This window comes from Bipolaris victoriae (genome assembly GCF_000527765.1).
Source record: "Bipolaris victoriae FI3 unplaced genomic scaffold scaffold_21, whole genome shotgun sequence".
Lineage (NCBI taxonomy): Eukaryota > Fungi > Ascomycota > Dothideomycetes > Pleosporales > Pleosporaceae > Bipolaris > Bipolaris victoriae.
The window spans coordinates 51,880-69,842 of record NW_014575371.1 but is presented as its reverse complement, the minus strand read 5'-3'; the positions used below and the strand labels follow the sequence as shown (position 1 = coordinate 69,842).

General features: G+C 50.6%; 8 protein-coding genes across 8 annotated transcripts; 5 read left to right on the top strand and 3 right to left on the bottom strand.

The window, feature by feature from the left end:
* Window positions 1–486: 486 nt before the first annotated feature.
* COCVIDRAFT_13887 (hypothetical protein) lies at window positions 487–1,443 on the top strand (the record flags this gene model as incomplete). Its single annotated transcript, XM_014703531.1, has 4 exons — window positions 487–524; window positions 588–658; window positions 749–1,139; window positions 1,197–1,443. 4 exons carry the CDS (start codon window positions 487–489, stop codon window positions 1,441–1,443), a joined length of 747 nt encoding a protein of 248 aa, XP_014559017.1.
* A 379-nt stretch (window positions 1,444–1,822) lies between these two features.
* Window positions 1,823–2,310, bottom strand: COCVIDRAFT_92915 (hypothetical protein; the record flags this gene model as incomplete). The annotated part of the gene is made up of 2 exons (XM_014703595.1): window positions 1,823–2,200; window positions 2,272–2,310. 2 exons carry the CDS (start codon window positions 2,308–2,310, stop codon window positions 1,823–1,825), a joined length of 417 nt encoding a protein of 138 aa, XP_014559081.1.
* Window positions 2,311–2,581: 271 nt separating this feature from the next.
* On the top strand, window positions 2,582–4,009 carry COCVIDRAFT_92678 (hypothetical protein; the record flags this gene model as incomplete). Its single annotated transcript, XM_014703594.1, has 3 exons — window positions 2,582–2,843; window positions 2,900–3,604; window positions 3,657–4,009. 3 exons carry the CDS (start codon window positions 2,582–2,584, stop codon window positions 4,007–4,009), a joined length of 1,320 nt encoding a protein of 439 aa, XP_014559080.1.
* Window positions 4,010–4,835: 826 nt separating this feature from the next.
* Window positions 4,836–6,628, bottom strand: COCVIDRAFT_24505 (hypothetical protein; the record flags this gene model as incomplete). Its single annotated transcript, XM_014703561.1, has 3 exons — window positions 4,836–5,153; window positions 5,293–6,313; window positions 6,423–6,628. 3 exons carry the CDS (start codon window positions 6,626–6,628, stop codon window positions 4,836–4,838), a joined length of 1,545 nt encoding a protein of 514 aa, XP_014559047.1.
* A 545-nt stretch (window positions 6,629–7,173) lies between these two features.
* On the top strand, window positions 7,174–7,740 carry COCVIDRAFT_35598 (hypothetical protein; the record flags this gene model as incomplete). The annotated part of the gene is made up of 2 exons (XM_014703593.1): window positions 7,174–7,245; window positions 7,300–7,740. The coding sequence occupies 2 exons, from the start codon at window positions 7,174–7,176 to the stop codon at window positions 7,738–7,740; spliced, it is 513 nt and encodes a 170-aa protein (XP_014559079.1).
* Window positions 7,741–9,633: 1,893 nt separating this feature from the next.
* On the top strand, window positions 9,634–10,195 carry COCVIDRAFT_13882 (hypothetical protein; the record flags this gene model as incomplete). Its single annotated transcript, XM_014703530.1, has 2 exons — window positions 9,634–9,956; window positions 10,144–10,195. The coding sequence occupies 2 exons, from the start codon at window positions 9,634–9,636 to the stop codon at window positions 10,193–10,195; spliced, it is 375 nt and encodes a 124-aa protein (XP_014559016.1).
* Window positions 10,196–10,977: 782 nt separating this feature from the next.
* COCVIDRAFT_92784 (hypothetical protein) lies at window positions 10,978–13,323 on the top strand (the record flags this gene model as incomplete). The annotated part of the gene is made up of 2 exons (XM_014703592.1): window positions 10,978–11,517; window positions 11,584–13,323. 2 exons carry the CDS (start codon window positions 10,978–10,980, stop codon window positions 13,321–13,323), a joined length of 2,280 nt encoding a protein of 759 aa, XP_014559078.1.
* A 1,161-nt stretch (window positions 13,324–14,484) lies between these two features.
* COCVIDRAFT_24502 (hypothetical protein) lies at window positions 14,485–16,476 on the bottom strand (the record flags this gene model as incomplete). Its single annotated transcript, XM_014703560.1, has 1 exon — window positions 14,485–16,476. The coding sequence occupies one exon, from the start codon at window positions 16,474–16,476 to the stop codon at window positions 14,485–14,487; it is 1,992 nt and encodes a 663-aa protein (XP_014559046.1).
* Window positions 16,477–17,963: the final 1,487 nt, after the last annotated feature.

Genomic DNA, 17,963 nt, shown 5'->3' with positions numbered 1-17,963 from the left:
GTTCGGAAGATGTTGGTTGTGTAAGGCTTGGCTGAAGGATAACTTCGGGACGATCAGTGGGCCGTTTCTGTCATAGCCGCACCTCTTCAAATCTGCAAACACCAAGCAGGCCATGAAGTTGCGCTATTATTGTTACTGCACACATAATCCAAGTAGCTGTAAACGCACAATAGACCCTTCCGGCGCGCTGTGCTGCCCTCAAGTTGATAGCCGGTGAATTACTTGCTTGCACAACCAAGGTTACCAGTTGGAAAAAAGAAATTTCACGATGGGGTCCGCATCTCCAGTCTTTCAGAAGCAAGCCGGGGTTCGGCGAATCTCTCAAGACGTCACTGGCCCCGCGCGTTACCCCCCGCTAAGCTTTAATACCTACTGTAGCTCAGCCCAACAACACATCTCTAACACACCTAAACTCACTTCCAATTGAGCATACTTGATACCCTCACATATTCTTTCTAGCTAGTTTGTATAAAAACAACCGCCAAAATGGGTCGCCAATTCTTCGTCGGTGGAAACTTCAAGATGTACGTTACAACCCGGGTTGTGAGTACCTTCACGACAATGGCAAAGAGCTGACCGTCCTAAAGGAACGGTACGATCAAGTCGATCACCGAAATCGTCGACAACCTGAACAAGGCCAAGCTCGACGAGAACACTGGTAAGTGCAAATCGCCATGTGAGCCTCAGCAGAGGACCTGGAACCTGCATCACACCACTGCAAATACAGCAAGCTGACACATGCAAACAGAGGTTGTCATTGCACCACCATCTCTCTACCTCCTCTTGACCCGCGAACACCTCCGCAAGGGAATCGAGGTTGCAGCACAAAACATCTTTGACAAGCCCAACGGCGCCTTCACCGGCGAGATCTCAGTCGAACAGCTCAAGGACAGCGGTATCACCTGGACTATCCTGGGTCACTCTGAGCGCCGCCAGATCCTACAGGAGAACGATGACTTCGTCGCCAGCAAGACAAAGGCAGCAGTTGACGGTGGTCTGGGTGTAATTCTGTGCTGTGGTGAGAGTCTGGAGCAGCGTGAGGCGGGTGAAACCGTCAACGTTGTTACCAAGCAGCTCAAGGCCGTTGCCGACAAGGTTAAGGACTGGAGCAAGATCGTCGTTGCTTACGAGCCTATCTGGTATGTCGGCATGGGGGAACACTAGCTACTCAAACAGGATGAACTAACAAACGCCAGGGCTATTGGTACTGGCAAGGTTGCTACCACTGAGCAAGCCCAGGAAGTCCACGCCGCTCTCCGTGAGTGGCTCAAGAAGGAGGTCTCAGCAGAGGCTTCCGAGAAGACCCGTATCCTATACGGCGGAAGTGTCTCGGAGAAGAACTGCAAGGAGCTTGCCAAGCAGCCCGACATTGACGGTTTCCTTGTTGGCGGTGCCAGCTTGAAGCCTGCGTTTGTTGACATTATCAACAGCCACCAGGCATGAATCCCCCGGAGCGATGCTCGTCTATAGCTGACGGAAGCTCGCACCGGAAGGAAAATGATGAAGTTATGAGAAATAGATCTTTGCCAGAAACCACATAGGTTGGAGCATAATAAACGCTTTTGAAGATCAATGACGAAGATGGATATGACATGTGAATTTTTGTTCTTGGATTTTATTTTTTTTAGATTTGATACACTATTCGTACATATGATTTGTTTCGGTGTACTTGGATTAGGATGCTTTATATGCATTCACTTTTATCCGAGTGCTATTTGGCTCGGTCACACTGGCCGTGTAGTCGAATCTCTTTCGTCTCTTACGACTAACAGTCGTAACTTGTGCTACCAGTTGTTTCGAACTCCTATATCCCTTGAAATTCCTATATCTTGATCTTGCTTCCGTGGAACGGACTCCAAATACCCCTCACGCTCTCATTCAAACTCTTCACCGGTCGTCCGTCTAGTTTCCTGTTCTTCTCTCCCGTGCTGTTCCTCAGCATCTCAGCCTTTTCCCGTACGCCCTCGTTCTGCAGGTTCTTGACGCATATTGATCGCTGGGCTCCATTGATGTAGTTTGCGATGATGACCGGGTGGTGGGCCGGCCGTGGGCTGACGGAAATTTCAATCTGAGGGTTGCGCTTGGCAAAAGCTGGAAGGGACGACTTGATGAAAGCATTCATGCCGCGCGACGACCCCCACCAGTTGCAGTAATGGAAGGTTAAGGATTTGCAGGGCAGAACAAAGGCCCCAACGCCATTCTGTGAAGGTGCAATTGTTAGCAGCCGGCGTGGGAGGACACAACGAAGGCATTCTCAGGGCCTGGACATACTTGAGACTTTGCGACCGTCTTGAGAGCCGCGACAGGCATGTTGGCGTGCAATTGCGGCTGGGAGACTCGTAGTGCCTTCCCTTGGCCAACCTCAGAGGCCAAAGTCTGGCTACCGGCGCACTGTTCTCACGTGCCCGGTCGCAGCCTAGGATTGCGCTAGTGCGAACTCCGCGTCGCAACTTGTTGCCAAGCCTATCAGCCCCCAAAGAACCAGAAGCACCTGCTCTCATCGTCACTTCTTCAACCCTCCACCCCATTATTCCAACTACTCCACATCGCCATCTGGAGCGCATCCAGACATCACGCCAAAATGACACATTTACTCCCACCGATGCTGTTGAACCTCTTCGCCCCGCGGCCGCCGCTGCGATGGGTTGAGCCTACTGACCACGCGCCAGAGAAGCGTTGCACCCCCAAAATTGGCGGCATTGCGCAATACATGGACGCCCTACGCGAATACAAGGACAACGATGGCTATGTGCCCACCGACAGCTGGCTGCAGAAACGCGATCGCAAGAAGCTCGAAAAGAAGGAGAAACAGGAGAAGCTTATTACTGAAGGCGTCAAGAATTGTACGTCAGGACGCGAAGATCAATTGTTCATAAGTACAACGCTGACTCTGATACAGACAAACCCTCCGAGGATCCAAAGGTACAGGGCGACGCCTTCAAAACACTCTTCGTGTCTCGCCTGTCGTACGGCGTCACCTCTGACGACCTCGAGCGCGAGTTTGGTCGTTACGGTCCCATTGAGCGTATCCGCATCGTCGAGGACATCACGCAGCCAGAAGACGCGCCGCCTAAGAAGCGCAAGCGCGGCTATGCCTTCATTGTGTTTGAGCGTGAAAAAGACATGAAGGCAGCCTACAAAGAGACAGATGGCATCAAAATCAAGGACCGACGTGTTCTGGTCGATGTTGAGCGCGGTCGCACGGTTTCTGGCTGGCGTCCACGCCGCTTTGGTGGTGGCCTTGGCGGTCGAGGCTATACAAAGGGACCAGCTGCCCGCGGATCTGGTGGCGCAGGAGGCTTTGGCGGCGCCCCTGCCGGTCCTGGTGGATTCGGAGGTCGCGGCGGTGGCTTCAACAGTGGTTTCGGTGGACGAGGTGGAGGTCGCGGAGGCTTTGGCGGTGATCGAGGAGGTTTCCGTGGTGGAAGTGGAGGCTTTGGTGGCGGCGGCCGAGGCGGCGGCGGGGGTTACGGCGGTGGACGAGGAGGTATCGGGTACCAATCGAACGGTTATGGGCCTCCCGATGGTGCACCCGCTGGTCCTCGTGGTCCCCGAAGCGGCGGTTTCGGTGGCGACCGAGGAAGCGGTGGTTACGGAGGCGATCGTGGTGGACGGTACGACGATAGACGTGGCGGGGGTAACGACCGAGGATCCAGCGGTGCTAACAATGAACCGCTCGGCAGCAGGGATCGATACCGCGACCGTGACGGTGGACATGGTGGAGGCCGAGACGATGGCTCGCGGAAGCGCGCGTACGATGGTGACAGCTACGACGACCCACGAACACGACGAAGGTACTAAGCTCGACTTACGGCTAAGCCCTGTTGCGCAATGGTTTGTCAAAAAGGTTACCTCCCTTTTCTTCGCCCCAGCCTTTCTCGTCAACGAGGGTAAGATCGACTCTGTTCAGCTCTTGACGTTTCGACTCTACAGCACAGCGCAATATAGGAGGGTAAGGAGCACGCAACACCAAAAAACAATCACTCCTAGGCACCATTGCATATCTTGAGTCACCTCTACCATACCCCGGACTTCTTCAACGGAAAATCATCACTTTCATGTTTGCAGCTTTTGAAAGGTATAACGCCATTCCACGAGCCGAAGTATCCCGTCGGACACTCGAGCATGTTAGTTTTGCAAGGGAACAACGAATATCTTCTTTGACGGGTAGGGTAAACAGGTGATATTTTCCTCTTTTTTTCCGTTTTCACGCATGTCTTAATAGCTTCATGTCGTCGTTTCCTTTTTTTTCCTTTCTTTATTATAACGTTTTTTGCCTTCTTTTTCTTGCTTGGGGTAGGTTAATGTAAGTGTATTTTGAAAGCAATATGTTTTTCCCCTTAGTCTAAGTACAGCATCAAGGTAAGGCCACACAGGTAAGGGAGTTTTTAATAATTCCTGGCTTGGTGATCCTTATCGTATGGTGGTTTGCATACACATACAAGCCCAACGAAGAATTGATGTTATTCTGCTGCTATTGGGTGCTGCTCATGTAAGTGTGGATGACCATTATTGGTTTGATGTAGAAAAGTATGTATCGTGTACTGTTTCGTGTAAGACGGGTATGTCTTCCATGCTTGTTTTTTCTTCTCGATACCAGTGCTTCATTCGTCTTGTATCTTCCAACCTATCTTCCTGTAGAAAACAAAGATACCGATCCAAAACCATCTTCTCTTTCTCTCTACACAATCCCTCTCGACCCACTCTGCCACAACCGTATCTCCTCCTCAGTACCCTGCCCAGGCCGTGGTTTACGAAACGTACGCGTCGCCCCTAATCCGCGAACTCAGCAACCACAATTCTCTCCTCTTTCTCTCTGTCCCTTTTTTTTTGTTTTACTTTCTCCGCCCATGCTTTGCAATCAAACTACGAGACTCACCACAGAGCCAAATATGCGGCCCAGCCTCCCCATCCTGCAACCCATGCTCATTGATAATACTTTCAATCTGGCGAGCGCGCCCACGATTCGCACTCAGCGTCGTCAGATTCTGCGCCCATCCGTAGAGGAAAATGGATTTGTTGAGAGGACCCAGTTCCGCTGCTACTATGCGTGCGACGGCGGGGAGGGTGTCGGTGAGGGAGTCGAGGTTGGGTGATTTGACTGTTATTGGGAGGGCGAAGCCCTCGGGGACGGTGTGGTCGGATAGACTTGCCTGAGAAATATCACTGTTAGTTTGGGCATTTTCAACACGATGTACTACTAAAAATCTAATTTTGAGAAGGAGAAAAAGAAAGGTTATAGAGGGGGCTAGAAGAATAAGGTGGATCAAGGGAAATTACTAGTGAACATACCCATTCCGCAACCAAGTCCTGCGAGGACCGCACTTGCCAATCTCCCTGGCCTAACAAAAGATCCGCTCTCAGCCTCTCCGTATCTGTAGCTAGAGTCTGCACTATAAGATTCATCTGGTCGGCTGCTTCGCGCGTGCACACCATAGGATGCGCCTTGATAGCCGGGTAAAGATGCGTAGGAAGTAAGTGCTCCTCTGCTTCCTCTTCGATCTGTGCGCGCACTTCGCCAGGATACCAGTCTAGTATCGGGCAAGGTTTATGCGAGATGTCTGATATGAGAGCAAGCAGGATGGTGCAATCGATGTTTAGAGTGTTGCTTAGAGCCCGGGAGCGATCGATGAGGAGCTGTGGGAGAACATCGTCAATTGCAGGTGCTGGGGGGATATCATCGCCGCATTGCACAATGGCGCCTGTAGCTCGGATCTTGTTGATGACAGAATCAATGGGCGCGGATTTACCGGCGACAACTCTTGTGAGGACGAAGCGGACCTTGGGTGGACGGCCGCGGATGGGGTTTGCCTGAGCTGCTCGGGCGAGTTGACGGGCGTTGCGGACAACGTCGACTTGATCTTCATCGTCGTCTTCGTCGTCAACGCCGATTGAGCGTGCGTCTAGTGTATCCTCGTCTTCGTCGGAATCAAAGTCGTTGACCCATCCCAGCTTGGCGAGGTCAAAGAGAATCCGCTTTTCGGAAACGGTCGAGACGCGGATCCATTCGCTGCCTTCTTCGGCAACAATATCAACAAGCGCAGCGGTTTTGTTCTTGGTTTGGCTTCCCTTGGATAGACTTAGACCTTTTGTCGTGTGCTTGCCTGCTGGTGCGGTGTGACGGTGCCAGAAGAAGTACTTTCTGAAGCTCTGGAGTCCACGTGAGCGCTTTGCTGCGCTCCATAGTGCTTCGTAGTAGAGAAGATTTGACGAAACAATATAGTGTCTAGCTTTCTCCTCATCCATTTCGGAGCCTACTAGCTTTTTGAGAAAGGCTAGCTCGTTACGCATGTCATTGCGCAGATTACGATACCTGGTCAAATTAGCTGTACGCAAAGAATTGGGACAGTAGTGTGAATGGTGGATGACAGGAGTTGATCTATAACTGCAAAGCGTATCAGACGCGACCAAATATAACGTACTCTACTGGATTGTGAACTTTGCCGACTTTTTGTTTCTCAAGAACTGCCGCCACATATGTCTCCACTTCATCGTGCAGGCACTTTCCGCGTTCTACCAGACCTTGGATGGTAGCTTCCAGTTCAGCTCGTGGAGTGGGCGTTTTGTCTCGAGTCTGGTCATCTCCAAGATTCAGATTGTCAATTTCTTTGGTAATGCTTTCCGCCATAATGCCAAGACCTGGGAGGAGTAGTCCGAGTGCCAAAGATGGTGTTGGAAATGAGTGAGGAATTGCCGAACGGTGAACAAGATTTCCAAGACATCTATCGTGGTAGAAAGCAGGTTAAGGATGGCTAATGATAAGAAATGTTTTTTTTGTTGCTAGCGTGGTTGAGATATCAGTCTCTTCAGCGTGAAATCAAGGATGTCTGTAGCAAAGAAAATTGTAGAGATGTTCATCGTGCTAAAGCCATGGAAATCGTAACCCAAGCGTTGTATAGAAGATTCGATGAGGCTCGATGTTGACAATCGCGGCTGCCTGGATATGTGCTGGTACAAGCTAATGTTAAGCTTTTTGAACAGTCATGTCATAGTTGCCTCGGTGCGCCCTGTTCTGCCACAGTCAATAGTCGTCTGCGCCCTTCATGAGTTGGAGGCTGCGAGTCCAGACCGACGTTCGCCCGAGCGCAACCCCGCCAAAAGTTGCCCGCATACCGAAGCTGACCTATCCGTCCTCCACCTTGCAATTGCTCCAGTCAACCTGCAACCGTCACAATGCCGTACTTTGCCACGAGTGCCGAATGGTACGAGCAGTCGTCGCTACTGCTAAAAGCCCGCCCAACAACTGTACGAGAAGCTATGCGCAAAGCACGCGACACGCCCTTCTAATCGAGTTCCTAGACACGCATCACCTCCAAATACTCGGTCCACAAGCCCACAGCCGCCAAGATCAAGAAGCGACAAAAATATGAAGAGAAGAAGGCATCACGGCCAGCAGACAAGGCGCGAGACTCATCACCACAACCACAATCGCAAGACGCGGAAGAAGTAACGGCCACCTTTACGCTTAAAACATACGACCCAGAGTCGGGAACATGTCTGCAATATGAGACCAACAAGGGCGCCGAGGTTGGAAGGCTGATTGGAAACCTGGGAAGGCTAGGGAGGCACATGGCAGCGCTACCGGAGACGACAGAGGATTTGAGCATGCCAGCGGGCGGCGAGGGCGCAGCGACACCGCAGGTTGACGAGAGCGGCGACGTCAAGATGGGCGGCACAGCACCAGATGCAAAGGCAGGCGCAGGAACAGGAGGAAAGAAGAAAAAGAAGGGCAAGAAATGAAACATCATGCGTTGAGGAGCATCCAAAACCACACCACACCAGCTCGGCGTCAAGGCTTGAACGCGCCGCGCATTCGATGTCTGAAGACCGCATATTACAGGAAACCTAGAAAATGGGTAATCACGTTCCTAACACTTGTATATCAGAGACGGTGCGAGTAGCGCATGACTACCGAATTGAAGATACCCGTCCCCACACATGACTCTATCGTGTCTCCTTTCAATATCTTGTTACCAGGGAGGAACATATCACTGGCGCGGAAGTTCGCTCAACTCATCCTGTTTTCACATGCTAAAAATGTTCTAGATTTGATTCGCAGGTTAAGTCGTTGGTAGCTCTACAGGGCCAACAACACAAGGCTCGCCCGAATATTACACGCGAACCTTCGCAAAAGTCTCGAACACCCCCCACCGGTTGCTGACGAAGGACGCGCAACAATTGAAGGTTCATCAATCACGAAGCTCATCCAAAAATACCAGGTGGCTCACTCTAGTATGTCCGTCAAGTGGCCCGGAGCATGGGCCCAGAATCCATCCATGAAATCACCTCGTATGCAAACGTTGTTATTTCGTATCTTCCAGCTGCCGTGGCTGAAGGATCTTCCATCCGGTGAAGATGGTCCTCCCGAAGGCAACGGGAGAGACTGCGGGGTAAGAAGGGTGTTGGTGGGGAGAATCCTCCTGTGTCTCAGACATGGGCTGTGCGCCACCGACCGATATCCTGGGTGTCATGTATTCCATGGCATTCACATACTTGCTGCTTCAAATCAATCATAGATAGAGTGTTTTGTAATCTGTAGAATTAATGTTAGGCGTTTGTGAGTGTGTGCAGTAAGTCAACATCCGCAAAAGCATTACGGTTCAAGAGCGCGATTACGAACTGACGGTATCTTGGATCGGAGAACTAGAATGCTGATTGTGGTTATCGAAAAGGTCAAGACTGGAGAAAATGGTCTGGCCTTTTTTCTATATACTTCTCCGACTGCAGCAGAGAGAGTGCAATCGTTGCATGAATTTCACTGCCTGCGCCCGGTGGACAGCTGTTGACCATGTACATGGCTCGTATCATAAACAACGTATCTGTTTCCAATAAGCCCTAGGCAATTCCGCCCTTCCCGTTCCCGTTGTCGAGCAAGTTGTTGTTGATGTTGCAACCGAATTACGGGTATGAGCCTGAGTGTCACAAACGTCACACGAGTGGCTTGCATACTGCATGCATTGTGCATCCGGTCAATGTCGTATATTCCATGTCATCCGCAGACATCCGGTATTTGGGATCAGGCAATTTTTATTTCAAGGGCAAAGGGCAAAATAATGTGCATGAAGGGGCGTCGTTGCCCAGTCGGCAAACAGATACAGCGCCAGGCTGCATGAGTGGGATTTTACATACTGCGAACTCATCGCAACCAGCCGCTCTGCAGGAGATGTGTTCACACATAATCAGTCTTCTCGGCCACCCGGCATTTGTCACTTGTTCTCTTGTTCGTTGATTCTTTAGTATATACAGGAGGGTAGGAATTCCTCATACGATGAGGTGTAACCTATTGGACCTATACTAACGCTAAGCTAATAATAATATATATAATAAAAAAGCGATATAAGCTATATATTTTTTTTACCAAGTATATCATACTATACTTATGAACTTAAGAATAATTTATCATATAACTACGTAATACTAATAGTAATTAGATTTTAAACTTATATAACTACTACTACGTACTACACTACTAGTAAAAGATATAAGAAGAGACGGCGGGATAGATCTAATCAAACTTTGGTAGTATTTTGGTAGTAATACAGATGATTCCTGTTAGCAAGCACTTGTAACAGGCACCTCTGTAGTTTTCTTTCTGACTAATGTTACTCTACTGCTGACGTTTGTCTCTCCGTGATGGGCCAGGAAAGATCAACATCAAACCTAATCGCGGTGTGGAATCAAGATCCTCGGCTATGTCTCGGTGGTAATGCCTCGTATCATAGATCGGAGTGGCAATCTCGAGTATCAACCGCGACCGTTACAGGCGCTGTTCCACTTATTGACTCGGCAGCAAAAGAAGTTGGCTTCTCTGATCTCCAGAAGAGGAACCAGCCATTTTATACCCAATGCCCCGATGGCGTTACAACAATCTTTAAAAACTGCAGTCTCGGGGGTGATTTAGGAAAGGCATATAATGGTCAATGTGGTGCCGTTATGTGGAGTGGAACATGTCAAAGGTAAAACGGATTTACATACTTCATAGCAACAAGAATCATCAATAACAGTGATCAGTGTTCAATTTGGGGTCAGAAACTTGTAAAATGCCAAAACCCTCAATAAATATAGTCTGGCTAGGTATAACGGGTTAAACGCTGTTTAGCATAGTTCTACAATAGAATATTAGTGTATAATTATGGTGTTTAGTACTAAGATTCTAAGAGGTTTCTGTATAAGTGATATTGAGTTAAATAGTTAGCTTTCATAGATAAAAATTAAAGCATAGTAAACAAGAATATTGTTATAGATCTAAACGTTCACCTCGACTATGTCGTTTCTGCTCTTATACAAATGTCTGCAACTAGGCCATAGCAAAGAAATAGCGCCAAAAGATTATATGGCACTAGTGAGCCGTCACAACGAAGTCGCCTACACATACGTGAGCATGTCATGATGAACTTCTCATCAGGCTGCATCCAAGATCATCACTTGAGTCCTCCAGATGTGTGGCGCGCTGCTCGTACATATGCACGTTGGGAGGACCTTTGGCCTTCCGGTAAATCCCCAGGCTCAAAAACACACAACTGGTCAGCTGTACCTTGTGTCGCATAAGAAGGCAAAAGGCGATTTGCCTGTCTACCCCTCAGCCTTGTGGCTTCGACCGGTCAGCGCCCCGATGCCAACGGTTAAGCGAGGTTCGGGAGAACCATTCATGTCAACCAATTGACGCATGTTTCATCTGCACTTCCAGAGGCGGATTGGATGCGATGGTCCCAGTCCGAAAATGGTCCTTATCACCGCCTGCGTCAGTATGGTAACACCACTACTGGAGCAAAAGTGAGGCTCTAAAATAACTATCAATATCGAGTTGATTCTGATTTCTATATCTTCCATCGATATTCTCCCAATATTTATCTAGTTCATCATCTCACCTTTTCTCCGGCGACAAGCCTTCTGTTGACACAAACATCGAAGCTTTGTTCAATTCTATTCTGTCGACTGACAGTACTCTCTCTTTCGGCCATCTCACTCCTCTTAATCATGGCCCATCCAATGCCTATACCACAACAAACTCAATACCCGGGTCCGATGCCTCAACATCATCAAAATATTGGGCAACAGCGACATGCCTCAAGCGGACAACACCAGAGCTTTGGGCAAAATTCTCCAAGAGAGACTGAAGATTTTCCCTTAGATTCCATCCAAGCCCCTCTTCTCGTATCATTCATCTTAGAGCGGCCCAGGAACGACATCAGCTGGGAAGATGTTGTCCCCGAGCAACAACACGTCAGAGCTCATGACCTCAAAAAGGAGGTACTGAAGTTCCGACGTAACTACAACAACGTCAAAAAGGCTTTGGACGAAATATCCTCTCCAAACTGTCGCAGAATCATCAATGAACTGGTCGAAGAGCAGAATGTTGTCCTGACCAAACACAACCCGACCATGGAGTACAGGATCGTGAGTCTGATAAAGAAGTTTCGAGAACGCGCCTCTTTGACGCGCCGCGAGAGATACCTGGCACGTGTGGACATAATCTTGGAAGCAGAAGACTCTGGCCTCCAAGGTACAAAGACGGGAGTTGGAATGGCTAGCGATAAACTTCAAGATTCCAACCGGGTCAAGCAGGGCGAGAGTCTTCCACAGTTCCAGGGTCGAGTCAACAATCAAAGCCAGAATATGCCAGCACCACAACAGATGCCTCAGCAGCGACCTCAACCTCATGGCCCGCATAACGTGCCGCCTCCTCCACACCCTGAGCTAACGCGTGGTCAGCCTCCTCCTCTTCATGTTGTTAATCCAGGCAACATTCATATGCCGATGCCCACTCCCCATGTACCGCCTCCATTTCCACCTCAACCACATCTAAGTGGAGGTATGAACGGGCAAACTCCAGTAGCTGGCCCACCTGCGCCGCCGCCACCGCCGCCACCACCACCTAATGGAGGGGCCCATCCAGTTATGTCGGGACCTCGCGGGCACCCACCACCAATTCAGTCACCCTTACCGCAGGGTCTATCAGGCATGCCCGGCAGTTACCCCGAGGCTATACCAATGTCAGTACCAAGGCACGTACCAGGTCGTAGGCCAGGCCCGGTCAACCAGACAATGGACCCCGAGTTGCCTAGGAGCCAGCAAACCAAGCACAGGAGCCACATGGATACATCTAGTTTATACTCAGAGGGTGAAGTTAGTTGGGAAGATGAGTCGGAGGGTTCTAGCTTCGTCGACATCGACAGCGACATGCATAGGGAAATGCATCCGCGCGAACCCGAACGCGGACGACATGCTAAGGGGTCAAGAAACAATCCGAGACATCGTATGCATAGTAGAAGCAAGCGGCAAAGTCGAAGTCGCAGCCGGAGTCACCTACGCAGAGGCATTCACCAGCAAAATGCACGGCAACCAATGCGGAGACATCGGCCCAGTAGTGATATTGACGAAGGATACACTGGCAGACGTACCCCAGACACACCAGGTTCGAGTTCTCCTCAACCTTTACGTGCGAAGCTCTCTAGTCAAGCGCCAGCGAACATTCACATCCACATGAACACAAACAACACTGCAGATGACAGAACACGCAGCGGCAACGCCTCGCCCACCAGCCTCTACAGTGAGAAGAGGATGCCAGAGAAAGTTTACAATTCACACGACGATATGTCCGATGCATCATGGGATCGCGCAAGCGGTACTGGTTCCTGGCACACCTCGTCTGTCCACACGGCCGAGGATAACATGTGGGACGCACCTTCTCGGCCTCAGCCTACAAAGCGTGAGCACAGCCAGCGCAAGCCGACTTTTGCAGCGCGCCCAAACGACGCCTTTGATCCCCAGCGTCGAAGCCCCAACCCCAACACTGCCGATCTGCGCTCCGCACAGAGACCCAGATACCTCAGGGAACCAAGCAACGAGCACATGCCCACTCGCTCATCCATGCGAGAGCCCATGCGAGAGCAAGAGCGGGACCGCGAGTACCCATCTTACCCCGACGACCAACACCCCTACCCTCCCCGTCCGCATCTCCCGCACCGCCGCCCCACCCCAGCACTGCCCCGTACCCAACACACCAACAACCCCTTTGCTTCACCCTTCCCTCCTGCCCCTCCTAAGCCCGCCCGCACCGCCTCTTACAATCCAGATGTATATGATCATGCGTACTCGCCGGCCCAGCCGCGTAGGAGACAGACAGAAGCTGCACTGCACGATGAGCAGATCAATCTACGTGACTTGCGCGATGCGCTGGAGTGGGCGCGCGAGAAGAATAAAGAGAAGGAGAGTATGCAGTCGGTGAGGTATGGAGATGATGTCTCGCGCAGGAGGAGAAGGGATTCTACCATGGATTATGATGATGAGTGGGATTTTGAGAGAAGTGGTGGTGGGTACTAAGTTTACGGATCTTTTTTCTTCTTCTCTCTCATTCTTCACTCCCTTTTCTTTTCTCCTTTCTTAATTCGTTTTCTTTTTATGTGTACGTATGGGGGGAGGGGTTTACTTTCAGGGTATGTGAGTATTTCGCCTTCTCTTTTCAATTTTTTTTTCTTGACGATATTACGAATTTGAAACGACAAACCAAAAAAATAATAATAGCAATGAGGTAGTGTTATGTGTTTAATCAGCTCCTCCCTCTTTCATACATTACAGTATATGTATCTACTTCCAATGCACAGCAATGTATCGTTTTACGAAATGGATTTCACATTAACAACAAATGGCCATTGAAGTTAACATTACCCTTCGGAACAAGAAGGGACCTCACATCACACCATAGCACCGAAAAAAAAAGTCAAGCCCATCAATCTTTCAACTCATTATCCAATTAAGTATCAAGAAACGGGGGTAAAAGGCACAGCTCTCCCTCCCCCATTCCATTTTCTCTGATCTTTATCTTTAAGTGTTTTCCTTTATCTCTCTAGCTATACTCATTAATAGACGTGAATGATGTCGAAGTTATTGTTGTTGTTTTTGAGAAAAAAATCAGGATAATTGCCATTTGGGGCAAAATCCAAAGATTAATATTTATGCGTGGGTAAGATGCAAGAAAAAACAAAAGAGGCCGTTAGATATGCTGTGAATGAAGAAAAAGAAGAAGAAGAAGAAGAAGGGAAGAAAAAAACAATCATTTGTCACAAGCGAGGGTATTGAATCTTAAATATCTATCATACACGCACACGTCAAGGTGTAAAAGTACCAAGCACGCGGGGGGAGGAGGAAAAGAAGAAGGCAAAGGGAGAAGGAGGATGGATATCGAGGGTACAATGCCAAGATGATGTCCAGCAAATGATGCGTTAGAGGGTCGCGGAAAATAGGACGGAGGAATAAAGCCGTGGTTGATTGATGCTGACCATGATGATAACTGTAATCGTCAAGGTTGTTTGTGAGGGCTTAGTCTGAGGCGTAGAAGTGTAGGTGGGTCGATACTTGGGTTGCGTGTGATGCTGACGAGGCAGCAGGGCGCAGGGCCTCCCACTATACACGTACACGCTTTGCCCCCACAAAGATTGCGCAATTCAGCCGTAACCTCGTACCAATTATTGCTTAGCGCGCAATCTATCGTAGTGTTGATTGTACGTCATGAACTGTCCTCTCGAGCACATCCTCCAGCCTCCACCTTGGCGGCTTGGGAATCTTCTCCTTGCCATCTGTTGAGCTCTTCTCGGCAAGCTCCTCGGGGTAGGCACCACCGGCAACACCTGAGCTGAACTTCAACTGCAAAAGGTCGCCGACTTGGTCGCAAGCCGTAAGCATGCGGTCAAGATCATCCTTGGTATGCGCAGCGCTAACGCAGAAGCGGGCTCGTGATGACACGAGAGGTGTGGCGGGGTAGCCGACTACTACGACGGAAATCTTGCGCTTGAGCATCTCGTGGGAGAATGCAGGCATCTTGGCAGGGTTGTAGAGCATAACAGGGATGATGGGTGAATCGTCGTGACCGTAGACAATGAAGCCGAGGCGCTTGAGACCCAAGCGCAGATAACGAGAGTTGAAGCACAAGCGCTGCAGACGCTCTTCACCTTGTCCTGGTACAATTGAACCGTCAATGATACGGAGAGCAGAGGCAATCTGGACGAGGACTGGTGGCGAAGGCGATTCGGCGAAAAGCATAGCTGCGTTGCTGATTCGGAGCTTGTCGATAATAGACTTCTCAGCGGCAATGTAACCACCGTTGGCGCCAAAAGACTTTGTGAGCGTGCCCATGAGGATATCAACTTCGGAGGGATCGATGTCGAAGTAGTCGCATACACCACGTCCACGAGGGCCAACACCGCCAACAGAGTGAGCCTCGTCAACGAAGAGATTGAACTTGTACTTGTGCTTCAAGCTGATGATGCCGGGGAGATTGCACATGGTACCCTCCATAGAGTAGAGACCTTCAACAGCAACCAGAATCTTCTTCCACGGCCGGTGTGTGCGGGGCTGACCTTGCGAGATGGCTTCACGAAGCTTGCGCTCAAGATCACGCATGTCATTGTGCTTAAACATGGTGACCATGGCTCCTGAGAGACGCGCTCCGAATCGGATAGAAGAGTGGTTGAGCTCATCAGAGATCATGAGGCAGCCCTTTCCGACAATAGTGGGGAATGTAGTAGCGTTCGTAACGAAACCCATGGAAAAGACCATTGAAGCGGGCTTGCCGACAAACTTGGCAATAAGATCTTCAACCTCAACGGTAAGCTCAGAAGTACCACTGTCAGATCGAGGGCTAGCCATTGAGATTCCGTACTTCCTGATGGCAGCCTCGGCGGCATCGGCACAAGGTCCTTCTGATTGAGCGAAACCCAGGTAGTTGTATGAGCTCATGTTCAATGTCTCAGTTGTGGTTCCGAGCATCTTGAAGGTGTTGTTTCCGTCGTCAGACTTGCGGTCGAGCACAGTGATGAATCGTCCTGGGACACCGGTAGTGGGCCGTGAAAAGCAGTCGTTGATGCGCATCTTCAACCGTCTTGTGTAGAAGTTGTCGAAGTCACTGTTGAGGGGCGCATATCCGTCCTTCTCCTGCAGGTGGCTGTAGTGTTGCTTCCTGAAGCGTTTACCGAAGAAGTCACGGACATGTCCGAATACTATTAGGATTAAGTAGCTGATGTATGTAGTGAGAAGGAAATAATATGGTGGCTCGTCTTCGATGGGATCGCCGAACTCGCCCTCAAACTTGCTGTGGTAGCGGTGCTTCTGTGATCCGAGGGGACCAAATTGAGCGTGGGCTCGCGCAATGCGACGCTGCTCTTCCGGCGAAGGCGGTTGGAAGAGGGTCTTTGCTTCCGTGGGCATCTTCTCGCCGGTAGCGGTGGTGAGGTTGATGGTGGGGAGGGAAATCTGCGAGGGCGAGGGCGAGTTGAGGAGGGCCTGCTGCTGGGCGATGAAAGCTTCGCGGAGGACAGCGGCTTCGGAGCGCGACTTGGGAGAGTTGCCGCCGAAGAGGGATGTGAACTTGTTGCCCTTTGCAAAGGAGGATCGGCGTGCAGGCTCACGCTTCTCGTTGTGAGGATCGAGGGGAGGAGTAGGGGTAGTCGACGCAAACGGATTAATGCTTCGCGCAGGCATGGCAGCAATGGCTCGAGTAAGACGCTGTTGGGCTGATTGAAGCTACAAAAAGACTGGATGCGTTGTCCAGGTGCTTGGGTCTGGTCCCAGGCTGCGGAGTCGCAACGAGGATGTTGGCGGTGAAGGGTGGGCGAGACTAGGCGAGTTGCAATTAGTAGGCGACTCCTGAGCAAAAAAAGGCGTTTGGGTGCGGGGAATCAGTGAGCAGGAGCAATCAGGTGCAGCTACCAGCAAAAAAAGAAACAAGATGAGAAGGGTGAGGGTTGTGTTTCATGGGGGAGAGAGGGACTGATGCGGTCATACATTGGCGGGTGGGAAAGGGCGGCAGTGCCGGATAGCGTCGACCAAGGTGGCTTGCTCGAGGCTTGAGGAGAGATGTGCACCTACGTTATGCGAACCACACAGCAGGCGGAATGGTATACGTCAGACGGGCGTTACCGTGAGTGCTTGTTTTGCAACGCTCTTTGAGGGGTGGTCAGCGGCGAGCGTCGTGGTAGTGGTGGTGGTGGAGCAGCAGCAGCAGTGTGTTGGCGCAGGCACTGGCAGCTTTCCCTGCAGAATGCGCGCACAAGCAGACAGACAAGACACTCGAGGGCCCCGGATTCAGCGGCGAGGGTGTAATGAACGACAAAATGTAGGGTGTAGGAGAAGAAAGTCACCATGCACGCGGGCAGAGACAACAACAGCTGCAAGCTCACTTATCAGTGCCGTTAGCAAGGGGCAGCGAGGGTTGTGGTTGGTTGGACGAAATGAGCAGAGCCCCTAGGCGGGCCCTCCAGTCAGCCTCAGGTCAGGGGAATCGGATGGTGATCGCTGCCGCCTCGCCACACCTTGTCCGTCCCAGGTCCGCTCCTCGTGCGAGCCCAAAGGGGACGACGGCAAAGAGAAGAAAATTATATCCCTCTCTGCTATTGCAACACAGCGTGGTCCAGCCCTGCATCCAGAGAGGCCAGAGCGCTGTCGATGTGCCGCCGCCCTTGCGATGGCCACTCTTTGCCTTGCACGTCATCGTCATTAACACCATCATTGTCACTGCGGCCAACCTCGCGTTTCTTCGCAACATGGATATGCTCGACATCACGACTGATGAATGAATCGTCTCCGTCGACAGAGGCATTCTTTGATTATGTGAGTGTCATGAGCCAGGCATGCTTGGCACAATAAGCCAGGATATAGGTCACACCACTTTCCATTGGGCAAAAGGCGTCGATCCTATAGGCTTCCCTTGCCATCTGCAGGTACATTTGCCATGTTCGGTACCAACAATGGCTGCTCCAATATCTTGGTTCATGTCCCACCCGTAGTTCACACATTCAGGCTCGTCTTGCGCTACACAAAAGCCATTCTGCGCCTGGCCATGAGGGTTGTGACTCGAGTCCAAGTGATTGGCCGTCAGATGCTCGTAATCTGACAACGTTTGCTCGGGTGACGTTCAACGGGTTGACCCGTTGCGCCTTCATTTTGCGCTGTCAAATGGGAGTCTGTAC